The 24,365-nt window shown below is 43.8% G+C and overlaps 4 protein-coding genes and 1 pseudogene across 8 annotated transcripts; 2 read left to right on the top strand and 3 right to left on the bottom strand.

The window, feature by feature from the left end:
* LOC136499216 (uncharacterized) lies at positions 1 to 2,638 on the top strand. 3 transcript variants are annotated; one of them, XM_066494918.1, is made up of 9 exons: positions 8 to 110; positions 265 to 290; positions 375 to 557; positions 688 to 837; positions 1,567 to 1,645; positions 1,827 to 1,895; positions 1,982 to 2,057; positions 2,132 to 2,176; positions 2,279 to 2,638. In XM_066494918.1, exons 3-9 carry the CDS (start codon positions 387 to 389, stop codon positions 2,505 to 2,507), a joined length of 819 nt encoding a protein of 272 aa, XP_066351015.1. In that variant the 5' UTR covers positions 8 to 110; positions 265 to 290; positions 375 to 386; the 3' UTR covers positions 2,508 to 2,638. The 3 variants fall into 3 exon arrangements, with proteins under 3 accessions (XP_066351017.1, XP_066351015.1, XP_066351016.1); XM_066494919.1 differs by having other exon boundaries at positions 34 to 110; positions 187 to 290; XM_066494920.1 differs by lacking the exon at positions 265 to 290 and having other exon boundaries at positions 1 to 110.
* Positions 2,639 to 3,141: 503 nt separating this feature from the next.
* LOC136499215 (uncharacterized) lies at positions 3,142 to 12,042 on the bottom strand. 3 transcript variants are annotated; one of them, XM_066494917.1, is made up of 7 exons: positions 11,788 to 12,042; positions 11,620 to 11,704; positions 11,452 to 11,520; positions 8,250 to 11,317; positions 7,346 to 7,605; positions 6,056 to 6,649; positions 3,142 to 5,647 (listed from the first exon to the last, which is right to left on the bottom strand). In XM_066494917.1, the coding sequence occupies exons 4-7, from the start codon at positions 11,064 to 11,066 to the stop codon at positions 3,235 to 3,237; spliced, it is 6,084 nt and encodes a 2,027-aa protein (XP_066351014.1). In that variant the 5' UTR covers positions 11,067 to 11,317; positions 11,452 to 11,520; positions 11,620 to 11,704; positions 11,788 to 12,042; the 3' UTR covers positions 3,142 to 3,234. The 3 variants fall into 3 exon arrangements, with proteins under 3 accessions (XP_066351014.1, XP_066351012.1, XP_066351013.1); XM_066494915.1 differs by having other exon boundaries at positions 8,250 to 11,520; XM_066494916.1 differs by having other exon boundaries at positions 8,250 to 11,520; positions 11,858 to 12,042.
* Positions 12,043 to 12,119: 77 nt separating this feature from the next.
* LOC136498877 (uncharacterized) lies at positions 12,120 to 14,405 on the top strand. The gene is made up of 8 exons (XM_066494591.1): positions 12,120 to 12,434; positions 12,569 to 12,651; positions 12,758 to 12,841; positions 13,213 to 13,288; positions 13,431 to 13,503; positions 13,628 to 13,701; positions 13,783 to 13,876; positions 13,995 to 14,405. The coding sequence occupies exons 1-8, from the start codon at positions 12,206 to 12,208 to the stop codon at positions 14,065 to 14,067; spliced, it is 786 nt and encodes a 261-aa protein (XP_066350688.1). The 5' UTR covers positions 12,120 to 12,205; the 3' UTR covers positions 14,068 to 14,405.
* A 176-nt stretch (positions 14,406 to 14,581) lies between these two features.
* Positions 14,582 to 16,123, bottom strand: LOC136498876 (V-type proton ATPase subunit D-like; annotated as a pseudogene).
* Positions 16,124 to 16,362: 239 nt separating this feature from the next.
* Positions 16,363 to 24,069, bottom strand: LOC136498875 (cullin-3A-like). Its single transcript, XM_066494590.1, has 2 exons — positions 23,704 to 24,069; positions 16,363 to 18,518 (listed from the first exon to the last, which is right to left on the bottom strand). The coding sequence occupies exons 1-2, from the start codon at positions 23,880 to 23,882 to the stop codon at positions 16,475 to 16,477; spliced, it is 2,223 nt and encodes a 740-aa protein (XP_066350687.1). The 5' UTR covers positions 23,883 to 24,069; the 3' UTR covers positions 16,363 to 16,474.
* Between the last annotated feature and the right edge of the window lie 296 nt (positions 24,070 to 24,365).

Here is a 24,365-nt window from a genome sequence, read left to right as displayed (position 1 = left end):
CTTCCTCCTCCCTGTCGCCGTCCTCCTCTCTCCCCAATCTGGTCGGGCTCTGATCGGACGGAGAGGAGGACGCCCATCCAGCCAAGCTCGGACTCGGACCTCTCTCGTCGGTAAGATGCCTGGCCTCACTTCGGCGGATGTGGATTACCATTTTTTTTCTGCTCAACGAGAAATTCCGTTCCATAGGATATAGAATCTCTTAATCTTTCCCATCTGCCGCGAGCGAGGAATCAAATCGAAACATTTCTCTGTCCTCTCCATCAGATCGTGTCGGATTCGGTTGCTTCACGGTGGGTTGCTACTAATCCGATCCGTACGTCTACCCCTGGCCCTGGTTCGGCGGATTAAGACATTCGTCTTCGGCCGATTGCCAGGGAAAGGAAAGGATGGAGTTCGGGAGGAAGAAGCCCCTGAGCCTTCTGGAGCTGTGCGTCCGGAAGGCCATCGACAACCTCCGCTACATGGAAAGCGTGGACGGCGTCGAGATGGATCTGCTCAAGCGCATCCTGCCGCACTGCACGCAGGAGCACCTCACCAATATCGAGAAGAACACCGAGGTCAAGCCAATTCCCATAGCTTCTGCTTCTCTTGCCACTAGCCTTGCATTTGTTCTTAACCCTTTCTTGGAGATTGGATTGTTGTGACTGCAATGCATGAGTATCTGTGTGGCTGCCCTTGTTGGAACAGATGGATCTTAGCTCGGTAACTGATCCGCTGTGGAAGCGATTCTATTATCAAGAATTCGGTCAGGAGCATACGAACAAAGTTATCGCAAGACTCAAGGCGCTGAAGGAGACTCGGCCAGATGCGAAATACACATGGTGGCGGCTCTTCGAGGTAAAATTCTGTTCCTTTCTTCATTTGCCAGTATACTTCTGATATGCTTACATAACGATGCTCACGAGCCATTAAAAAAGGCTCTGAACTTTTTTTTTTTTCCTCCACGCCACTTCTGTCAGATTTGGCTCTAACGGTGTCAAACTGCGGATGTGAAAAGTCGAAAATACCCTTAGGTCTAAATATGCAATTAATTTTTTAGCATCTTAATGATCTCAAATGAAAAAACTCAAAACTAGAAAGTTGTAGATCTCGTCGAGATCTACAATATTTTTATAAAAACTATCTTCGATTCCGTACAAAAAATGTGATTTTTTTAAGACATTAATAATATCAAATCATATTTTTTTGTACAGAATTAAATGAAGATAATTTTTATACAAAAATTGTAGATATTGTCGAGATCTACAACTTTTTAGTTTTGAGTTTTTTCATTTAAGGTCATTAAGATGCCAAAAAAAGTTAATTGTATATTCAGACCTGAGGGTATTTTGGACTTTTCACAACCGCGGCTTAGACACCGTTAGAGCCAAATCTGACGGAAGTGGCGTGGAGGGTAAAAGAGTTCACATCAGTGGTACCTCAACTTTTTTAATGGCTTGTAGATAATTACCAACTTTTATAATGGCACACAGGTAAAAGCCTCTTACATAATTGGTGGCTGGGGGTTTTATGTTCGCAATAAATTATCTTCGCCCTGTACTAACTTGGCTCCTATAACTTTTGTAGGCGAGAAAAGAGAAACAGAAGCAAGCTGAAGATGAGATGGTTGAGAAATTCACAAAGAAGTTTCAGGCAGAGAAAGCTGGTAAGTCTTTACTCTTAACTTTATTGTGGAGTTAAATTAGTTGTACTTTGACCAACTCAGCTCAGTTTCAATGGGAGAGTACACATTACATAACCTGGCCTTGACTTTTGAGTTTTTAGCTTACTGTTAATGTTAGTACAACAGAATGTCACTAATACTTCTTCCCCTAATTCCTATGCAGAGAAACAAAGCAAACAAATTAAACTTTGTACAAAGGTGCCTCCAAGCAGCAAAAGAAGTTTCTTTGGAGGTGATTTCCTGTTTCTGTTTCTGCTTCTGCTGAACTTTCTCTCCACTCAGTTATTTCCCGTACCAATCTAGGATATATTCTTGCAGGAAGTGGACCGAGCAGTTTATCCAATTGCAGCTACAAAAGCCCTATACTGAAAAAGGCTAGGATGGAGGCCGACAGGTAATGGTTACTCTTGGTATTATGATCATAAATAGAAGTTGCTATTTCTGACACAGTCTAATTCTGTTTTGCAGTAAAGCAAGATTGCAATCTGCTATCCAAAAGAATACTTTTTCGAGGTTTGCCTCATTACTATCCCATCAGTTCACACCGACATGAATGGTTTCAGAAAAAAATGCACTTTCAATCGTGAAAATTTGTAATTTCAACTTATGTTGCAGGTCATCTCAGTCGATAAGGACGACCTCTTTTAATGGACAGCCAGTGAGAACAACTACTATTCATAGACCCAATTCAACCTTCACCGTCACCAAACCGACTCATAGACCCAATTCAACCATCACCGTCACCAAACCGATGGGTGCGAGCAGGCTTCACAGACCCAATTCAACCATCAACAAACCGATGGGTGTGGGCAGGCAAATCCAGAACAGCAGGCCCAAATTCTAGAAAATGGTTTGCTGCGATATCGCAAGGTCCTCTGCAGGATGCTCATGTGTGCGACATCGCAAGGTCTTCTGCAGGAAGCTCATGTGTCGAAAGCATCTCCTTTGTACAAGCTGTGTTACATTCCGACCCCCCCCCCCCCCCCCCCCCCCCCCCCCAGCTGTGCAGTTGGAATTGTATCTCAAAAGGAGTAGCACATGTGTCCTCTGCAGAAAGCTTCTCCTTTGTACAAGCTGTGTTACATTCCACCCCCCAGCTGTGCAGTTGGAATTGTATCTCAAAAGGAGTAGTAGCACACCTGTTCGCATGTCTTATAATCCATACTTTTCAGCTTATTTTTTAGCCGGAAGAGTGTTTTTCTCTTACAACAAAATCAGCCGAAACAGTATTTCGGCTTGTTTTTACAGCGAAGCGAACAGGGCCACAAGGGCATTATCAATATTTGTAACAAACAATTTCTTGTATTAAAGAAAAAAGGGTATGTTTCTTGGTTTCTCTCTTTAGCAGACAAACATTGGCCTCTATTTCCACATCAACTACAATCTCCCGAACTGAAGCAAATGGCATTTCAGAGGCTATAAAATTCAAAACATGTAAAATGTAATGGTACACAGAAACAAGGAGCATCAAGAAAAGAATCTGTAGAATGGCAATTTGTATAAAAAGCAATTATTATTGAGTCTTACAACAGAGGAATAACAATGAAGAATTACAATTACATTAGCAAAAATCATCTGATAAGAAAATATGGGTCAAAACTTGATCCTGAACTACCCACTTGGTCCTCTGGCTTATCTGATGATCTGAACCTCTCATGTGATAACTTTACCAGAGCGTAAATATTAGAAATCAAAGGATTCTTGAGGAATGGTGTGATAAACCCTTCAAGGTTTGAAAATTCTTGCAAATAAATTGCACAGTTGTCCTCTAATTGTTCCAGAGAACCAGATTGCGTGAGCGCATATAAGCCTAGCAGAGCTGCATACACTGATATGAACACGTCCTTGTGGTTACCTATGCCGCCAATCCAATTGTTCTTCCCCTCTTTCTCAAGATAGCCACCAGTCAGTGATGTGAGCTGGTTTAAAAAGGTCTCCCTCCAATTCTGCAGGAACAGTTTAGTTTTTGCTCCTGCTTCCATCTGACATTTTGAATGCAAAAGTTTCTGAATATTCGAACAGCTGATTTGACATATCAATAGCTTCTCCTCATGGTGGTTATCTATTTCTTTATCAAATATCTGACGGACCAAATCGCCACGGGAGTTCAGAGTGTTTCCAGTGTCCAAGACTATCCTTAACAAGAATTCAATGTATTTCAGCCAGTGGCCAAATAAAGAAGTTAAATAGTCCAAGCTTAATTCAATGACTATATCAACTTGTAGTGGTGTGGAATCATCACAGAAGGTATTAGCTGAACCCTTAGCGATTATTTTCTGAATATCCTTCGCAAGTTTTTGTCTCAGATAGGCATCCTCATCCTCCAGCAACTGAATACATACAAACCATAAGTCAAGTATCTTGCATGTATAAAGACTGATAAATTCAAAAACGTTAGCTTCCATGCATTTCTCTTTGATACGGCCTTCATCAAATTCTGAAGGAGAGTACATGTTGGACACAGATGAAGCAACGTAGTTTGCTTCTTCAAGAAGACCAGAAGCAACAATTGCCTCAGCAGCAGCCCGTCGAGCATTCACACTTTCCGATGGTTCACTTTGGTCCTTGACAAGAGTGACAAACAAGTTTACTCTAAGCATGGCATCAGATAATCTATTCCCTTCATTGATTCGGACATAGGATGCAGAGATCTCACTGGTCTTAAGACAATTCATTGAAACACCACCCCCATATAGTTTAGTGAACAGTTTCATGCACATACCCATGCAACATAGAGCTATTTCTCTGGTTTTTGCATGTGACATGGTGCTGTTTAAATGAACTAACCTGTCCCACAAGGACAAAAGTGTGCTAGAATCTTCTCCATTGTTAAATGGGAATTCCATGTTCCATGAAAAGATGATCTTCAGATTATAATAAAGGCACTTAGGGTGTTCTTCGACAAATAACCGTTCCATTAAAGCAGGCTGCAGATTAACTCCTGCCCACTGGTGCAAAATGTTTTCTACATCACCATGTCTGATTGATTTTGTGAGCCAAAGTATCCTCTTCAGCACTGTAATTCTAACATCGTATGAAGGATCAGTGAGACATGACATAATCTCCTTGTGTACTTTATGAAGGGAGTAGTCCTCTCTAGGCATCTCTGAAGTTGGTTCACCAAGTATTTGCAACTGCACATCTTCATCGTTAGTTTCATCGTTTTTCTTAGAAAGACCAACACAGCTCAAAAATGATTCAGTTGCTTGTTGTTTTAGTTCAATACGGGTTGGATCATGGAATGCGTACTGGGTTGATACTGTGTTGCTCAAGCACTGGGAACTTAACTCTAGCAGCAATGCCTGAATGACTTCAGTATGTCTGCTTTTCCCTGTCCTTGCAACATCAAGCATGAGATCCAATACCCGCAAGTAAGATGTAATTACGACAGGGCATGAGCATAATTTCATACAGCCAAGCCAAGAACATCTTGAGAGAACCTCCAGTAGTAGGCCAAGAATCTGATCCTTCATGCTACCGCCTGTCAAACCTCTAAAGTTGTAATCCAGAAGAGAAGCCAGCTGCAGCAAAAGGCCATGGATTGAATTGAATGACTTAGAAAGCAGAAGTACATTTCCATTTCCCATATTAGCTGATACGGCAGGATCAGTACGCTGAACACTGTGAGCCATTGCTTTGTGATTTCCATGAGGTAAATTATCCAGTATATCACTAACAACATACTGCAGTCTCTCGTTAGATACCAAACCAGTTAATGCCCTTGATGCAAGGATACGGACCCGGTAGTTACTCTGGGTAGCACATTTTTGGATGAAATGCAAAAGCAAAAAAGGGTCTAAAGAATCATCAGTTCCACAGCTTATAGGTGAAGGCTTAAGTTTTGATAAAAGAATAAGAATCGGACACAGGCTAGGGTGTATTGCTTTTGTAATGTGTGACTCCAAATTGCTGGACACTCCATCAGCTAGCTGTTCAGTTGCGGTTCGCAGTTCACTAGAAAGGAAAGGATGAAGGACTGGGTACCTACATAAGAAAACAAGGAATAAATCTCAATTGAAAAGCTGACCTCATCTACTTACGTACAAATTAGATTGAGCACTTAGGATATTCATGTTCACCACAAACACATGCAATAATAGAAAGTTCTTTTTTCAAACACACAGGAGAGCTGTGTATCTTTGTATCAAAGAGAGAAAAACAACTATCTGACCTCAAAACAGCAACGATGCTAAATTCTTTTCTGATCAATTTACTCATGTTCATGTATCATGTAAAAGATACTGAACTGCTCAACCAGAAAAAAAAAAGGCTACAAACTTTATATTTGCAACACATTAAGTTTCTTTCTTTCACAAAGAGGAGTGATGCAGTATTACTTCACGTGACCACAACTATCATATTGCAAACTATGTATAAACGTTATGAACTTGCCTGTGGAAGAATTCAAGGCCAGTTAAAGATCGTCGTGCTGATTCACGCTTCTGCACATTCAGAAACCCAACCATGCGACGAACTAGTGCAGTATACGCAAGGCAAGCTGCATTGTGTACTTCCCAGTAGGGAGATGAAAATGCACGTATAGCAACTATTGTTGCATCAGCACTGAAACCCGAAGTGTCAGTTGCCAGATTTGCATCATTGAAGGCAGCTCTAAGCACATTGAACACATGCACGGTGGGAACAACACCCTCATCTCGGCTTTTAGATAGGTTACCATTAGAATGTACACTTATTGTAGTTTCTGATTGTGATTCCAATAGCTCTCCAAGACCATCTTTCATTACTCCAGACCTCTGGTTGGAGTCTTTCTGGAAATTAGCTAAAGAGTTCTTAGCAAACTCTATCAGCCATTCTAATGCCCTTGGAAGTAGTTTCTTTGGTGTTCCTTCTGGCTCTGCCAGGAACAGGGCGATAAATGCAGCAGGAATTCCTGCACTTCTCCTTATCAAATCATCCACAGTTTGCCCTTTAGCAATTGTCCTATCCATCAGTAGCACCATCCATGATTCTGTCATTTTGCACAGCCTGTAAACAACAAAGAAAGATCCTCATAAATGTGTACAAAAATAACTTGACCAACCTAGGTGACATTGTAAATACGAAATAGGCACCCAGATTTGTGTTGATTAGGACTCAAACCTGAGTTGTGGGGGCTGTACACCCACACCTCCCACCAATTGAGCTAGGCTCAGTTCCTCACAGAAAGTATACAAGTTATCAAAAGTTTATATTTACACATGGTATGCCATTGTAGACTGTTTCAGATGGCAAAATATGTGGTGGAAACCACATACTAAGTGGAAACATTGGAAACCAATTCAAAAACGCATTTTGGTCGTTCAGAAAATTTTGAAATTTGGTATATCCATAGTGCATACAAATATGTACTCACATGCAAAAGTTGGGATGCAAACCAATTCAAACATGACTGTTTTACTTTGACAGTTATGAATTTCAACCTTCAGAATATAGCAAAGTTATTGGTGTGCAGAGTTAATGCATATGCACCAGCAGTGGATTCAATATGTTTATATATATGGAACAGATGAAAAATTTGTAGAGTGTTGTTTTGCGATGCCTCACAAACTCGGGGCTTAAATTTCATTTGTTATGTAAATATTCTGAATCTAAATAGAAACTGTAACAAAGGTTTTATGCATATGAATTCCCATCTTTGGGTGAAGAGGTTCAGGAACTGGCCTCTGTAAGAATTGAACATACCTTGAATCATTTGAGCAAAGAAGACGGTTGCAAAGGGCAGTGAACCCAGCCCTTGTTTTATCTATTGCACCGTTATGCTTCATTTTAAGAAGAACCTGTAAAAAATGGTCACCCATCATCTTTAACTGCCCCACATCAAGAATTTCTTCAGACATGCTTGTCTCCTCAGTACTGTCAGGCAAGCCATTCTGAGATGAAGCTGAATGAGAACAGCCAGGCAATGGTATCTTCCTGATGATGGTTCCAAAAAGTAAACTGACCTGAAAAGTAAAATGGAGAAGTTACATCATAAAAACTTAAAAAGACATTTAAGCATACCTGCAATGCCACAATAGTGTGAAACTGAAATAAACTAAACAGCTTATCAGTGGAAGGTTAGTATAGTGAACGGCTTCATGCTATACTCGAGGATGTACTTATACTACCCTAAAGAGGATCAATTAATGGGATGCATTTTTCTTAAGGCAATTCTACGCAAGACTTTGAATCAAAGGGTTTGTTCCTGGAAGCATTCTTTATCTTGGCGTAGATTGGTGTGATAGGACGGATGGCGTGAAAAAGCTTTTTTTTTTTCCTTTTTTGACTGGAATCGACAGTTGTCAACCCATCTAGGATGAGTCAAACTGTCAAACATAGGGGAGGGCATCATGCATATAGTATGATTATAGTATGATGGTAGCATACCACAGGTCATGGCATTTGTGAAGTTATTCAGCTTATCATGGAAAAATAAGGATAAATCTGCTGAAACATAGTTTTTACCAACAAAAAAAAGAAGGTTAAGGGCCCCTTTGGGACACAGTTTCCCAGGAATTAGTTCATTTTCACAGGAAAAACGCAAGAAACGGGAAAAATTCCCGCATTCCAAAGAGGGTCTAATAAGTGGTAAGAATCAACTCATTACCTCCTTCATAGCAAGCCAGCAACCAACCATAACAACTTGTTCGGCTGGTTTGCCATTACTCCCTGGTTTTGCGTTCTTCTCCTCTCTTTCTGAAGCGGTAGTAGATTGATCCTCCTCATATATATCTGAGAGGAAGGAACCATCATCAATCACGTCATCCATGTCATATGGCAGACACAATGCGTCTGAAGAAACCACCCACAGGGCCACTGAAGTTACACGCATTATGAGTTGAAGCAGCTTTTCTACCAGGCACCTCATTTCAGAAATACATGATTGTACTACCTCAGAGTTCCAATCCATCTCATCAAATGTGTAGCGCAGAGTAAGAAGAACTCCATGAACAAAGCTCTTCTTACATGCTTCAGAGAGATCCCTCTCACCCTCTTCGACAACAATACAGAGCCATTGAATGAGTGAAGATATATACTGTGCAACTGGGTTTTGACTAGTAACAACTTCTGTATCTCCATTCATAGATTGTGTGTAACATTCAAGGCAATCACTTCCTTTAGAAAATACAAGAATACATCCAAGCTCCAAAACATACTTCCTAAATATAAGGCGGAAGGTTAAAGCACCAGCATCACTTTCCCGGACTCGTGGGCTTAGAACAAGTTTTTTTGCCCATCTGATAACATCATTTATGGATGGACTCAAGGAAATCCCAGGAAGTGGTGTTGGGAACTGCAGTAGAATGCGAAAAGAGTTTTCCCTTAATCTGTCCCAACTATCAATTATAGACCCTACAAATGAAATTGTTGAATCTGGCAATATTATGCTGTCATTGTAAGGATAAAGATCAATTTTCCCTTCAGAGCGGCAAATAGGCCATACATCTAGTAGTGTAAGAATAAGCTCCATTGCAATTGTTTTCCTTTCATAAGGGCCAGAGGGGTAACAAGAATTAAACAGAAAGGAACTCAGCCACTTCATGAATTGGAAGAGATCTTCAGCCCTCTTGACAACTGTTGCTTCAGAAGTATCAATAGAGTCAGCTCCTTTAACACTAGACATTAATGATGGAATCCATGACCCCTGCTTTACCTGTCTGTCAAGTGCAGTTCGCACCCTAGCAAAAAACTTCCGAAATAAACTTGTCCATTTCATTTGAAATGCCGTTGAGCTACAACGCATATTCAATGGAACAGCCTCTTTGAGCAGGCTCAGTTCCAAGGAGGATGGAAGACTTGATGTCTTTGGATTTAGAAAGAGGGATTCAGCTGCATCTATACGGAGACTTTCATCACTGTGTGTCAGTGCCAAAGCAAACCAATTAACAGGAACTGTAACCTTAATCCCTTTAACAGATATAACTGCAGCACCCTTACTATCCATCTGCTCAGGCTGTGACAATTCATCAGGATCCAAATCAATGTCCCCTTCAACAAGAGCCAGATTTCGTGAGACCTTAAGCAGAGAAACCAGTCCAGCTATACACTGGTCATTTTTCAAAACAACATCTAGTTTAGTTTCCTTTGTACTAGGGCCAATGGAGATGAATCCAAGCATTGTGAATATGCTCTCTGCATCAACTTCAATTAGAGCAGGCAAAGCATAAGTATTTAAGTTAGAACGTAGTTTTGAATTTCCAGATACAAGTCCCCGCATGAAAGGAGGCAAGCACAAAGCTCTGAAGGCATCATATCCTAGCTCAACACCATCATCATTCCAACATTCACCTCTTAAAGTCTCCAGGAAGGATTTTAAAAATGTTGTGGCAGCACAACAAACATCATCATCTATGTACGCATAAGCTGTTTCTGAAAGCAGATTTGATTTCAATATTAGAAGAGATTTGGCACCCAATCGCTTTGTCAAAGAAGCTAAAGGGATGTATCTCCCTTTGCATCGCGGACCTAGGCGAAGTAAATCATTTGCAATATTGCAAAGGAACAATTTGTTGTTATGTTCATGGTCTTCTGATGCAATACACAATTCAATATCTAATAGGAGATCAAAGATCAAATGCACCTGTTTTACTGTCTGACTCAAAGGATCTTCCAGGTTGCGCCATATGATTCCCAATATACGGTTGACAACATCTTTTGAAAAAGGCTTATAGTCCCCAGAGAAGTCAGTGAAATCAGATGAAATCGATGTCTTTATCTGCTGCAAACATATTTGTGTCACTGTAAGAGCATGGAAATTGAAGTGGCTATCAACTGGGTTCTCACAATGCTTGCAAAGCTCAGGTAAAATTCCATCATACAAAATAGTCCATAAAGGTCCACTGGAATGAAGTTGGTGCATGTTGAGTACTGTCCTTGGAATAGATGTCAAAATCCCTCTTAGCAAACAAAGTCTACTCAAAACTGAAAGATCTCTGATTTGTTCACACAGATCAAAGTCCGGAAATACATTGACCACAGATTGATTTTTTCTATCTTCATGATTTGCACAGATGCCAAATAGACCTTGAGAAATAAACCAGGATATCTCCTCTGTGCTCATGAAAACCTGAATTGCAGCACAGAAGCTCACTCCAGAGGCCACCAGACAATCCCTTGAAAAGGCAGATGACTTAAGAACAGATAGTATTGTCCTTACAACACTCTTGAAGACACTTGATGCCTTGTCAAGGCCAGTGAACTTAGACGGGTACCGCTGCAGCAAGTAGTACATGCAAGACATGGCCTCCTGGCACTGCTCCATCACAACTGGAGATGGCCGTGACCCTTCACCAATGTCTTTAGTCACTCCATCAAGCCCATCAACAACATCCAGTGCCATGATCTCTGCACACCTCTCTACTGCCTCATCCAAAAATCCCAACTTTGGGTACCCAATAAGCGACAAGGCTGCCCGAGACACCATAAATCTCTTCTTTGCCTTACTACCAGAGCCACCATGCTCCTCACAGAGCAAGGCAAAACACCCACTAATCACTGTGGAGAATTTCTTGCACTTTGCGAGCACCGATATGAGCGTCCGGTGGAGAGGGAGGGAATTCTCAAGGAAGAGGATCTCCAAATAAAGCTTTGTGGCAGCGAGCACTGCATCATCAGGAGTCCCTGTAGTGGACAGAAACTGCACGTATGCCGAGGCAAGGTCCTTGACCGCAACAACTTGCGAGTAAGTGGAAGTCAGGGAAATCAAGTTGTTCAATCGGACAAAGAAATTGGACGAGGAGACCTCAGCCGGCACGAGAGCTAGGGCATCAAGGTAGTGTTTCGGGAACACAATCGAGGTGTAGGAGTACCTGTGCCGATGCTGCAGTGACCGCCACTTTGCAGACATTCTTCCCCCAAATTAGCTCCTTGACTTCAATCTGAAGGATAACAATGAACGAACAAAACTGAAACTTCCAGCAAAACCACATTGGACTCTCAAACAGGCATACATAAGAAGAAGAAGCCGATTGATTCACCTGAAGTCAGTACAGTTCCGCCAGAAGTCTTCATCCAGGAATTTGAAATAAAGGTTACACGTTGCCTACCACAAACCTTCCCACCCTAACAAATCACACAAAGCTAGTTCAGTAGATTTTCACCAGTGCAACGCAACAACGAACTACTTGGGCTGCATTAGAACACACCTTCTACTACAGATAGCGTGAACTGGCAATCAGAGATTTCAAGGTCGGCGATAATCGGCAGACAAATAACCTTCAATCCTGTAGACGATCGTGCCGCTCCTCCTGGCAGGCGGCGGCACCCGGCAAGTGCTGGCCCGGGAGCCCGGCGAAGAGCAATCGGGATCAGGCGGCCAGCAAAAGCAGCAAGAGGCAAGGCCAGCAGGCTGCTGCAGCGAGAGGAGGCGGGAGCGGGGGTTTAGGGTTTGGTCCTGCGATTCTCTCTCTTTCCCCCGTCCCTCGCTAGAGTGTTTTCTGCATAGACCTGACCAAAATACCCCTACGCCTCCTAGCACCCCACCTGTGCTTTGAGATTCGCGCCTGTCGCCTCCGACCTCGTGTCTCCCGAGGACTCACCGGTGAACGCCTCTTGGAGTTGGAGATGCCGCCCGCCGCGGCGACGCTCCTCCGGCGGGCCCCGGCGGTCCCATTCGCGGCACGCCGTACCGCTGTTTCTCGCTCAGGCATGGCGCGGCGTCTGGTGACAGCGAGCGCTGGGGCCGGCGGGCGGGCGCCGGCGTACGGCGGGCTGCTGCTCGACGCCGGCGGCACGCTGCTGCAGGTCGCGCGGCCGGTCGCCGAGACGTACGCCTCCTTCGGCCGACGCTACGGTCCGTACGCCTCCAACCCGAAGAATCCACCACCTCGCACTTTCTCATCCCCTTCGATGTCTCTCGTGCTCTGCATTTCGTCAAACGTTTGGCGTGTGGTCTCGTGGTGTTCCTGACTTTTGGTCGCTCTCCAGGTGTGACGAAGCCTGAGAAGAGAATCATGGAGGGGTTCAAGCGGGCATTCTCGGCGCCATGGCCCAAGACACTCAGGTACCAGGTAATGGACATGAGACGCGCAGGAATTGCATTCGCAAGGTTTGAAATTGTGTCGTGGTTGCTCTCGAGGTGACGACGTGTTGTTGGGTTTTGGACTGTAATTGCAGGGAGATGGGCGGCCATTCTGGAGAATTGTCGTGGCAGAAGCGACCGATTGCACCGATGATGATTACTTCGAAGAAGTGTATCAGGTATACCTCATGTTTTGGCGTTCTGGGAATGTGTAATTTGTAGCTAAGGTTGTTCGGATGAATACTTTTTTTGTGCATGAGGGTTGATTGGAGTATTTGAGAATGTATTCATGTGTTCGGTATCTGATTAAAGAAACTCGTGATCTCACATGCTAGCTTTTGTTAGCTTGCTAGTTACTACTATGACGAAATTGGGCAACAACTAATGTTCTGACTATGCTGTTAGTGAACAGAAGCCCAGGCAATAAAGTTCACAGCTCTCAAATATATTTAGTTTCTTCTAAGATGAAGGAAGCATTCCAATTTTTTTGGTATTTCGAATGTTCAAAACCATACCATGTGTCTAATGGATGGATTATTGTTTCTTTCAGTATTATGCACATGGAGATGCTTGGCGTTTGCCTGTTGGAGCAGACACAGCACTGCATGAGCTGAAGGATGCTGGAGGTTAGAAGCTACTTCCTATGTTCTTTGTTCTTGATTTTCAATTCTCGGTTGTTTACAGCAATTAATATCTGGCTTTCCACAATCAGGCCCTTAACTTACTCCATCAGTACAAATGGCTGATATTAATGTGTCTCAATTTCAGTTAAGCTAGCTGTTGTATCTAACTTTGATACGAGGCTACGGAAATTACTTAAGGACCTTAACATCTCTGATATGTAAGTACCTATAAATTGGCCTATCTAAATAATTACTTCACTCGTACTTAAATATTATATGTTTTACACATATATATTGTTTTGTGAGTAATGGCTATATGTTAACAGACCTTGAGCTATCCAGGTTTGATGCCATTGTGGTATCATCAGAGATGGGATATGAGAAACCTGCTCCAGAGATCTTCAAGATAGCATTAGGTATAAAATCGAATCTCGTTTGTGAAAGATCATGCAGTTTCTCTATAGAACCAATAAATGTTGTTGTTTTCTGTTTGTCAGATCAAATTGGTGTGGAAGCTAGCAAGGCAGTGCATGTAGGAGATGATGAAACTGCAGACAAGGCGGGTGCCAATGCTATAGGACTAGAATGCTGGTATGCAGAGTATTTTTCCTTTGTGTTTCCATATTCGGACCATGTTAAGTCTTCGGTCTGTTAAAATGCGATTGGATCGCTGATTACTTCGTCATTTTCTCTGATGTAACTGTTTTAGGCTGTGGGGTGAGGATGTGAAGACATTTTCAGAAATACAGGAGCGGATTCTGATAACAGATGATCCTCAATGAGTGTGGATTTGGCATGTTGCAAGACCAACACGACAGTTGTTTCTTTATTCCTTCCTTTTTTTCTCTTAATTCCTTCTTTTTCTTCCTCCTCTTGTGCTGGCATGTCCATTTTGCTTTCATGAAATAAGCTATGCCACGACTAGAAGTAATGCTGTTCCTTCACATTCTTCTTGCATTCTGTGATGAACCTTTTTATTCGTCACAGGCAGCACTGCAGAACTGCAGATGAGTCATGAAAGATTCTGCTTGCTATGTGATTTGCATGTAAACATTATCCTCAGTACAAGTGTATTACTACTGAGCAAACACACACATGTGAAATGTTGAATACTGCTGCTGCCCCCCTGAGTACATACATACATGGATTAATGCAGAGATGGAATGTACACGTAGCCTCCGACTGCAGCTAGGCCTGTTCGGCTGGTATTAAAGCCGGCTGAAGCTGTTTTGTTGTGAGAGAAAAATACTGTAAATTCTAGCTGTTTAGCTGCCGCAGCTGCAGCACAGCCACAGCAAAGCTCTATTATTATCATAGGACTCGACAGGCTCTGGTAATGGGCACGGAGGGACGAGGATCAGAAGATGATATCCTCGTCCGTGTCGCCGTTCTCCAGCATGCTCTCCGCAGTGGCGACGGAAACGCCGCGCTTGAGCACGACCTCGCCGGCGGCCTTCTCCTCGGCGTAGCGGGTGGCGGCCTCCTTCTGGCGCTCGAGCTCCCGCTCTTGTACCCCTGGATCTTCTTAAGGCGGAAGAACTCCACCCGCTCGTGCTCGTCCAGCTCGCCCCGGATGTACAGCGCGTTCACGCGCCGGTTGGTGATCCTGATGGCCGCGTCCAGCGTGAGGAACGACGTCTGCAGCGACGCCAGCTCCACCAGGGGGCGCGCGTGCGCCGCGCGGCACGCCGCCACCTGCTGCCCGCCGCCGGCGAGCCCCGCGAGCGACGCTGAGCCACCGCCGGCGGCGGCTCCGTCGTCGGTAGCTCTTGAAGCGCGGGAGGCGGACGCCGGCGATGTTGTCCTGGTGCACGCGCACACGGAGCCTGGCGGGCCCGGAGACGGACTGCTGCACAACGTGGCGGAGCGGTGCGCCCGCCACGTAGAGCGCCTCGGCGAGCGAGAGCGACGCGGCGCGCATGGCATCCTTGGCGGACACGATGCGCTTGAGGATGGCGCGGAACTGCACCGTGAGCGCATCTGACTTCTTCTTGAGCAGCGCGTGGCCGCGGGTGGCGCCGGCCAGCCACGCCTTCACCATGCCCAGCGTCGTCACCGTCGGCACCACGTTCAGGCGCTGCTGCCCCTGCCCCGCCATCGCTCGCGCCGCACGCCGCCGCACTTGCTCGACGAAGCTGAAGACGATCGAACGCTTTTCTTCGAGCGAGCTCAGCTGTCCACCATCGTGTCCGTCGTGTCCATGTATGTAAACTTGGCCTGCCGCCTGCGTGAGCAGCATGGTTGGGTTGGGTCGGAAGTCGACGCGTGGTGTCGCGATGGTTCAGGAGTGACTGAAAGCGATGACAACATCTGTGCATGCACTGCGAGTTTAAATACTTGTCGTGCTCCATTTGTGCATAACTGCGCAGCCTACAACATATATTAGCACATCGAATGAAACAAATTAATCACACAAACTTCATCATCATCACAAAACGGATCTGCCTCCATATAAGCTAACAAAAGAATTTCCTTACATGTACATCGAAGTTTGCACGCGTCGCCGGCGCCGGAGACACCTGCACAACCTACGGCGGCGCCCATGTCCACCTCACCTGGCACCCAAACAGAAATTTGAAACCATTACCTCGAACTCTAAATCCCCAATTACCCGACCATAATCTCTTCTCGAATGTTGACAAATCATGGATCAGATACACAATCAACAAAATTAAGGAGGCTTTACGCTGAAGCATCATCAACTTTGGTCATAAATCGCAACCCATGACAAACCAAAATATGTCTTAAGGATGCCACCATATGTCCATGTGACATGCAGCACACTTCTGGAAGCCACACGCACTTCATTGCATTGCAAACTGGATAGAGCAATTTAGTAGAATATCATCTGAGCATCATTTCAGTGACATCCAATCATCCATCAAGCCACAGAAGGTCAACCTTGACAGCGATCAGATCGCCTTTCTGAAGCAGCAACCAAAAGAGAGCATTGCGTCGGAGCCAGCAAGATCAATCTATAGCATTAACATGTAACCCAGCGCAAGATGTTATAGAAGCTACGCTAGCAACTAACTGGACAAACCCAGCAAAAACCGGTTTCAACTAAAAGTGTCACGGGATGCAGAGAGATCCATTTCCTTCTATGCATAAGTACATGGATCAAGGTCTGTTTATATGATACGGGTGCATATAATGAAATTTAAATTCCAAAGACAGGGGAGGTTGTTTTTAGGCGAGATAGCGGTACATCTTCCTGTCTGTTTTGTCCCGCTCCAGGAACTCGCGCTCGATGAGCGACTCGATCCGCTTCTTGATCACCACGGGGTTTGGCATGAAACGGGGCTGCAACTGCTTCGTCACCTCCATCATTATGCTGTTGTGGTCTAGAACCCTCCTCGACTTCATGATCCGCACAATGGCCGCCTCGATCTGCGGCTTCCTATCCTCCTCGACCCGCTGCCGTGTCTCTAGCTTCTCAGGGTCGGTCTCCTTCTGCGCCGCCACAGTGCCAATCTTCACCTTGAAGAGCTTGCTGGTGAACTTGTCGTTCACGAAGAAGCTGTCATCATCGGCAATGTCCCGGCTCATGGGCTCTTTTCGCAGGACTTGCTTACCTTTCACAAGAGCTAGCGACTGGAGGCATCGCTTCAGGTCAGCAGCTGGTATTGCTGTAGACTGCTCAATTTCACGGTAAGTCAAGACATCTGATGAGTTAAACAGCATCAGAACACACATCTGGTATGTTGAGACGTTCAGTTCATGCTTGCTGCCATTTCCAAATGTTGCTTTGATGTCAGCATGCCCCATGTTTGTTTGCCATGTTAGCCTCCTGCCATTATGCGTGCCAAGGTAATAAGCCCGAAACTTCTCTGAGACAGAGACAATTTCAGGGGGAAGGTTGCAGGTATTGCAGGTTTGTGTTGGCCATGACCCAGTGGTGAGTATCTGGACAGATATTGTGGGGGCATCTGCCAGCAGCTCCGAGGAAGTAGATGCATAAAACCCTTGAGTAGTATCCTCAGAGGTCTTCAAATCAGTGAACATGCCCTCCAACTTTGAAGTAAACTGGTAGCCACATTCTGTCTTCAGCTTCACAAGCATGCTTCTCTCAGAATCATCAGAAGCAGCCCTCCCAGAAAGAAGACGCTTTGCCAAGTGTTGCTTGTAATATTTCTCAAATAGATCTTTTTCTTGCAAATACCTAAACAGCATCATCACCTTGTCCAGGACAGTTTCAAGATCCTCCTCATTGGCCTCTTTCACCCCCTTCCGCAGTTTGTCATCAACAAACAGTGATATGAACTCAGGGGATCTGTTGTTTAAGTTTATGAAGTGCTCAAATGAGGAATTAAGAGCATTCAGGAAACTCTTGTCATTGCTAAATGACACATTGATGATATTGTCATACTTATCCTTCATGTTAAGAAGCCGCTGAACAAAATCAACTGGGTCCTTTAATCTCTCAGGATCTGTTACCAAACTTTTGCCGGTATCCTTAATATGAGATGCCATCACAGATCTAATTGTTGTGAGCCCATCAGGAACATGATTAAACAAAGTGTACATCCTGGTCAGGTCTTCATACCTGTCTTCAACAAGCATATTCACAAGCCCCGAGTTCTCCATAAGAATCAACCTCTGCATGTGATTTGCTAGCATCTCATTCACCACAACAGCAGTAATTTTCTCATGGGTTTTGACATCCAAGTACTGTGACACACGCTCTGATTCTTCAGAGAGGCGCCTCTCAGCCTGCTTCAGATACTCACCACAAGCACAGCACTCAATGAATTGTTGTGACTCACCACTATAGAAACTAGCAGAAACCTCAAGAAATGGCCTTTCAAAATCATCCTGATAAACAGACAACCCTAGATCCATCAACATTTTTGTTGTAGTCCTCATCAAGCCTCTATTAATCACTTCACCTGTCCTTTCACTATGTATGAGCTCGAGAAGCGTGTCAGACAACCTCCCCTGAATCGTGGGAGACCGGACTATGGTATCCCTCCAAAGCTCTAATCCATGATCAAAGACAGGTGTCTTTTTGTTAGTGGGAATATAAGTCCTGTCCATATACATCAGGATGTCTCTAATCATTGTCAATGCCTTGTTGTGGTCATTCCATTTTCGCTGCAACTCTTCCAGGAACAAACCACCTTGAGCAGCGTCTATACATGTGCGCATATCTTCAAGATGTTCTTTCATGTTTTCTGTAAGTTTCTCATAGAGCTGAGGAGCAAACTTGTTCAGTACCATGTTATAAGCAGTCCTGCCATAATATAAGAAAAATATTATATTCACCAATATATTCAAGGACATTTTAAACACACACAGAGTGGCTATGATAAAACACACACACACACATCAACAACAACAACAACAACAAAGCCTTTGAGTCCCAAACAAGTTGGGGGTAGGCTAGAGTTGAAACCCAGCAGAAGCAATCAAGGTTCAAGCACGTGAATAGCTGTTTTCCAAGCACTTCTATTTAAGGCTAAGTCTTTAGGTATATTCCATCCTTTCAAGTCACCTTTTATTGCCTCTACCTAAGGCTGGACGAAAAACTCGAAGCTCGTTAGCTCGCTCGGCTCGTGGCTGGCTCGACTCGACTCGGCTCGTTATGATAACGAGCCGAGCCGAGCCAAGATTTTAGCTCGTTAGCTATAACGAGCCAGCTCGCGAGCCGCTCGCGAGCTAAACGAGCCAAGCTTCCAGGAAAAAAAAATTATTTAAGGTTGTTAGATGCATGAATACTATAGTATTTTATTATACTTGTATATATATTAGCACATATTAATTTTTTTATTCGATTTAAGGTTGTTAGATGCATTTGTTTTGTATTATTATTATTCTCAAACTTTAGATAAATGTAAATATTATATTGTGTATTTTTTTATACCTGTCTCGCGAGCTTAATGAGCCAGCTCGAGCTTTTAACGAACCGAGCCGAGCTGGCTTTCTGGCTCGTTAGGATAACGAGCCGAGCCGAGCTAACTCGTTATCTTAACGAGCCAGAACGAGCCGAGCCTACCCAAGTCAACTTCGGTCTTCCTCTGCCTCTCTTCACGTTACTATCCTGGCTTAGGATTTCACTACGCACCGGTGCCTCTAGAGGTCTCCGTTGGACATGTCCAAACCATCTCAATCGGTGTTGGACAAGCTTTTCTTCAATTGGTGCTACCCCTAATCTATCACGTATATCATCGTTCCGAACTCGATCCCTTCTTGTATGACCGCAAATCCAACGCAACATACACATTTCCGCTACACTTATCTGTTGAACATGTCGTCTTTTCGTAGGCCAACATTCTGCACCATACAACATAGCAGGTCTAATCACCGTCCTATAAAACTTGCCTTTTAGCTTCTGTGGTACCCTTTTGTCACATAGGACACCAGATGCTTGGCGCCTCTTCATCCACCCTACTTTGATTCTATGGCTAACATCTTCATCAATATCCCCGTCTCTCTGTAGCATTGATCCTAAATATCGAAAGGTATCCTTCCTAGGCACTACTTGACCTTCCAAGCTAATGTCTTCCTCCTCCCGAGTAGTAGTGCCGAAGTCACATCTCATATACTCAGTTTTAGTTCTACTGAGTCTAAAACCTTTGGACTCCAAAGTCTCCCGCCATAACTCCAGTTCCTGATTCAGTCATGTCCGACTTTCATCAACTAGCCCTACATCGTCCACAAAAAGCATACACCAAGGGATGTCCCCTTGTATGTCCCTTGTGACCTCATCCATCACTAAGGCAAACAGATAAGGGCTCAAAGCTGACCCTTGATGTAGTCCTATCCTAATCGGGAAGTCATCTATGTCTCCATCACTTGTTCGAACACTAGTCATAACATTGTTGTACATGTCCTTAATGAGCCCGACGTACTTCATTGGGACTTTATGTTTGTCCAAAGCCCACCACATAATATTCCTTGGTATTTTATCATAAGCCTTCTCCAAGTCAATAAAAACCATGTGTAGATCCTTCTTCTTCTCCCTATACCGCTACATAACTTGTCTTATTAAGAAACACACATAGTTATGTTAAAACACACACAAATTTTAAACACACCAATATATTTTTTTGGGAGAGGACTGAGCAGGCCTGGGGTTGTCAGTCCTTGTTTCTTTCATACAGTTATGTTTTCAGTATTAAGAACTGGTGCAAGGTTCATAGAAAAAGCATCTGCTTCCTGTATGCTGCGGCAACTATTCTTTTTATAACAGTAATAATAGCCTGAAGAAAATAAGTTTCTACAGACAGGAAAATCACTTCTCTTTTTAGACAACAAACTTACAGAAGAATTTTAATACTGTTTATTTAATTGTCTAACTTTGAGTTTGATAATGCAACAAAGACACAAGGATCAATCATGGGAAGTGATATATGAAGTACAGCTGAGTTATATCATAATCTTGATGTATGAACATACTTATCTATTGCATCACTGATGTATTCACATACAATTTGGAAAGTTTAAAGGCTGCAACATGCTAAAAAGTAGTTCACTATAAATAATGGTAAACCGATTTATAGATAAATAGTACAGTACCAGAGCTTACAACTATATGCCAAAAGAAGAATTGCTGAAGACAGAAGGTCTGAGAATTCCAAACTAAACAGAAGCAAGAAGTTGCAAAAATTTAACTAAACAAGTTCCTCTTGTGTTTTCAGGTTTACTAACAACATTCATAGCTGCCTGCATCTGATGCTGAGAAATTAGCTCATGATAGACCTCCACAAGTCCTCACGAGCTGCAAAGTCTTCATACGTATGCACATTCTTCTATACTGTCACATTAGTCAGAACAAGTTTGATGGTTTCTTTTAATTCCATCAAACTTCATGTTGCTTAGCATGCCAACTTAGGAGGAGGCATTCAAAAGCTTACATGACCTAAACTGAAAGAGATTACTAACTTCAGTTTTGGAACAAACATCAATTTATGCTTCAATGTCGACTCAAAAGTTCGTTCTTGATCACCAAGATCTGATTCTGTTCTTTATGGTTTGGAGTGAGGCAGATATCTGGATCCGTTACGTAAAGTAAATGACATCCAGCTCTGTTGTGGGCTTGCTATTGCCAATACATATGAGTTTCACCTTGGTTACCATGCATACAAAGTCATAAATCCTAGTTGCAATGCATCAGGACTCCTAGGCACCTACCTATTAGATGGTTAGGCACTGGAAACAAAAATAACAAGTAATACCTTGTAAGGTAGGAAATTAGAAATAAATACTACAAAATATTTGTAACAATCCTACCAAGCCATGCATGGAGAGTGGTCGAGCACGATAGTGGCATCTCTAGATTCAGTAAACAAGGGAACGGTGCAACCCGTCCACGTGGACTGCTAATCCTACCAAGCCATGCATGGAGAGTGGTCGAGCACGATAGTGGCATCTCTCAGTTCAATAAACAAGGGAACGGTGCAACCCGTCCACGTGGACTGCTAGGTGCCAATTATGGGGTACCAATGCCGTGACATATCAAGTGTATATATAACTAAGGTAACAAATTAGGGAGTACAGGAACACGTGCACAAGATCGTTAAGGGAGTTCTCTAGATAATAATAAATAATATTTACGTAAAGTCTAGATGGCAGTTCTCATCGGTTCAGCTCTGGAGTAGGCATATGTAGCCCAAAAGTTAAAACAGAAGCATCCAGTTCTTTTTCCATAACAGTCTGAACCCAAATTTCCTTACTTGCATAGCAAGGAATTAAAACAAGAATTCCAACCGTATAATCATTTAATGCCGACACCGAGAAAACGACGTTGCAAATGGACTGAAGGCTTCAAGCAACTACCAAAATTTAATACAACAACAACAACAACAACAACAAAGTCTTTAAGTCCCAAACAAGTTGGGGTAGGCTAGAGTTGAAACCCAACAGAAGCAATCAAGGTTCAGGCACATGAATAGCTGTCTTCCAAGCACTCCTATCTAAGGCTAAGTCTTTGGGTATATTCCATCCTTTCAAGTCTCCTTTTATTGCCTCTACCCAAGTCAACTTCGGTCTTCCTCTGCCTCTCTTCACGTTACTATCCTGACTTAGGATTCCACTACGCACCGGTGCATCTGGAGGTCTCCGTTGCACATGTCCAAACCATCTCAACCGGTGTTGGACAAGCTTTTCTTCAATTGGCGCTACCCCTAATCTCTCGCGTATATCATCGTTCCGAACTCGATCCCTTCTTGTATGACCGCAAATCCAACGCAACATACGCATTTCCGCAACACTTAGCTGTTGAATATGTCGTCTTTTCGTAGGCCAACATTCTGCACTATACAACATAGCAGGTCTAATCGCCGTCCTATAAAACTTGCCTTTTAACTTCTGTGGTACCCTTTTGTCACATAGGACACCAGACGCTTGCCACCACTTCATCCACCCTGCTTTGATTCTATGGCTAACATCTTCATCAATATCCCCGTCCCTCTGTAGCATTGATCCTAAATATCGAAAGGTATCCTTCCTAGGCACTACTTGACCTTCTAAACTAACATCTTCCTCCTCCCGAGTAGTAGTGCCGAAGTCACATCTCATATACTCAGTTTTAGTTCTACTAAGTCTAAAACCTTTCGACTCCAAAGTCTCCCGCCATAACTCCAGTTTCTGATTCACTCCTGTCCGGCTTTCATCAACTAGCACTACATCGTCCGCGAAAAGCATACACCAAGGGATGTCCCCTTGTATGTCCCTTGTGACCTCATCCATCACTGAAGCAAACAAATAAGGGCTCAAAGCTGACCCTTGATGTAGTCCTATCTTAATCGGGAAGTCATCCATGTCTCCATCACTTGTTCGAACTCTAGTCACAACATTGTTGTACATGTCCTTAATGAGCCCGACGTACTTCGTTGGGACTTTATGTTTGTCCAAAGCCCACCACATAACATTCCTTGGTATTTTATCATAAGCCTTCTCCAAGTGAATAAAAACCATGTGTAGGTCCTTCTTCTTCTCCCTATACCGCTCCATAACTTGTCTTATTAAGAAAATAGCTTCCATGGTTGACCTTCCGGGCATGAAACCAAATTGGTTCATAGAGACCCGTGTTATTGCTCTCAAGCGATGCTCGATAACTCTCTCCATGAGCAAGCATGAACCAATAAATAAAAGATCCTAATATCATGCTGACAAATTATGATTACAGGACAAGCCCTACTACACTAATGATAAGCCATATGAATCAAGATCAATCTATTCACAAACATTCGCATATCATCATCTCACATGCATACAAGCCCACAGAAGGATCAATTATAAAATATGAAAAAAAAATACAGATCACCAATCAGCACATCAATCAATCCATTCATGGCCGCTACCTATCCGAATCATCCGCGATCATACAGCGCGACCTAATGGCTTGGAACAGAATCTGACGGAACAGGGGGCAACCAAAAATTCGGGGGAACGAGGTGTGGGCGAGCAATGTTAACCTGTAGAGCTCCTCGAAGGAGAGGCCGCTGGCGTTGTGGTTGTAGATCTCGCGGATGGCGTCATGGAGCTTCCGCCACGACTTGTCGAAGAACTTGGGGTCGGTCTCTACGCGGTGCCGGAAGGGCTCGATCCTCGGGGCCCGCTTCTTCTGGCCGCCGCCGCCGCCGCCGTTCATCATCTTCCTCCGCTCCTCCGCAGCCACGGCCGACGGGGGCCGATGACCCCGTGCTCCGGCGAGGCGCTGGGGTTCCAGCGAGGTGGTGGCCTGGTGGGGGGGAGGAGGCTAGGGTTTCGTCGTCGCGTGGCTGCGAAGGGAGGGAGGTGCTAGAAAGGGATCAGAAACGATGTTCTCGTTGGGATTTTGTAATCGGTGAATTTGTTGACCCTTTTAAGCTCTGGAGTTTGGGCCTCTACGATCCTAATCTATTTTTGGCGTCTGCGATTCTGGCTTTCTTTCGCTTCTGTGGGTCCAAGTGTCCAACAGGCTGTCAGGGCCTAACTTATGTTTGAACTGACAAGATTACGAGGATTCAGGCTATGTTTTTGCTTGGATACATTGTACTTGGTACGACAAAAGAAGAATTTACATGTAGGTGTTGTTTGGTTCACCTGTCATAGGCAGTGGATTACGTTTGATTCTGTTTGTTTTATTCCAGCATTC

The sequence above is a fragment of the Miscanthus floridulus genome, chromosome 13 (assembly GCF_019320115.1).
Source record: "Miscanthus floridulus cultivar M001 chromosome 13, ASM1932011v1, whole genome shotgun sequence".
In the NCBI taxonomy this organism is placed as follows: Eukaryota; Viridiplantae; Streptophyta; class Magnoliopsida; order Poales; family Poaceae; genus Miscanthus; species Miscanthus floridulus.
This window is presented reverse-complemented; position numbering and strand designations above follow the sequence as displayed.

Excerpts from the sequence above, each read along its gene's own strand:
- LOC136498875 (XM_066494590.1), bottom strand. The coding sequence starts at position 23,882 with ATGATGAACGGCGGCGGCGGCGGCGGCCAGAAGAAGCGGGCCCCGAGG. Across the intron at positions 18,519-23,703 it reads TCCTTCGAGGAGCTCTACAG|GACTGCTTATAACATGGTAC; the intron begins GTTAACATTGCT and ends ATATTATGGCAG.
- LOC136499215 (XM_066494915.1), bottom strand. The coding sequence starts at position 11,489 with ATGTCTGCAAAGTGGCGGTCACTGCAGCATCGGCACAGGTACTCCTAC. Across the intron at positions 6,650-7,345 it reads CTTTGCTCAAATGATTCAAG|GCTGTGCAAAATGACAGAAT; the intron begins GTATGTTCAATT and ends TGTTGTTTACAG. Across the intron at positions 5,648-6,055 it reads GGCCTTGAATTCTTCCACAG|GTACCCAGTCCTTCATCCTT; the intron begins GCAAGTTCATAA and ends TTTCTTATGTAG.
- LOC136499216 (XM_066494920.1), top strand. The coding sequence starts at position 387 with ATGGAGTTCGGGAGGAAGAAGCCCCTGAGCCTTCTGGAGCTGTGCGTC. Across the intron at positions 838-1,566 it reads CATGGTGGCGGCTCTTCGAG|GCGAGAAAAGAGAAACAGAA; the intron begins GTAAAATTCTGT and ends TAACTTTTGTAG. Across the intron at positions 1,896-1,981 it reads CAAAAGAAGTTTCTTTGGAG|GAAGTGGACCGAGCAGTTTA; the intron begins GTGATTTCCTGT and ends ATATTCTTGCAG.
- LOC136498877 (XM_066494591.1), top strand. The coding sequence starts at position 12,206 with ATGCCGCCCGCCGCGGCGACGCTCCTCCGGCGGGCCCCGGCGGTCCCA. Across the intron at positions 13,289-13,430 it reads TGAGCTGAAGGATGCTGGAG|TTAAGCTAGCTGTTGTATCT; the intron begins GTTAGAAGCTAC and ends TCTCAATTTCAG. Across the intron at positions 13,504-13,627 it reads GACCTTAACATCTCTGATAT|GTTTGATGCCATTGTGGTAT; the intron begins GTAAGTACCTAT and ends TGAGCTATCCAG.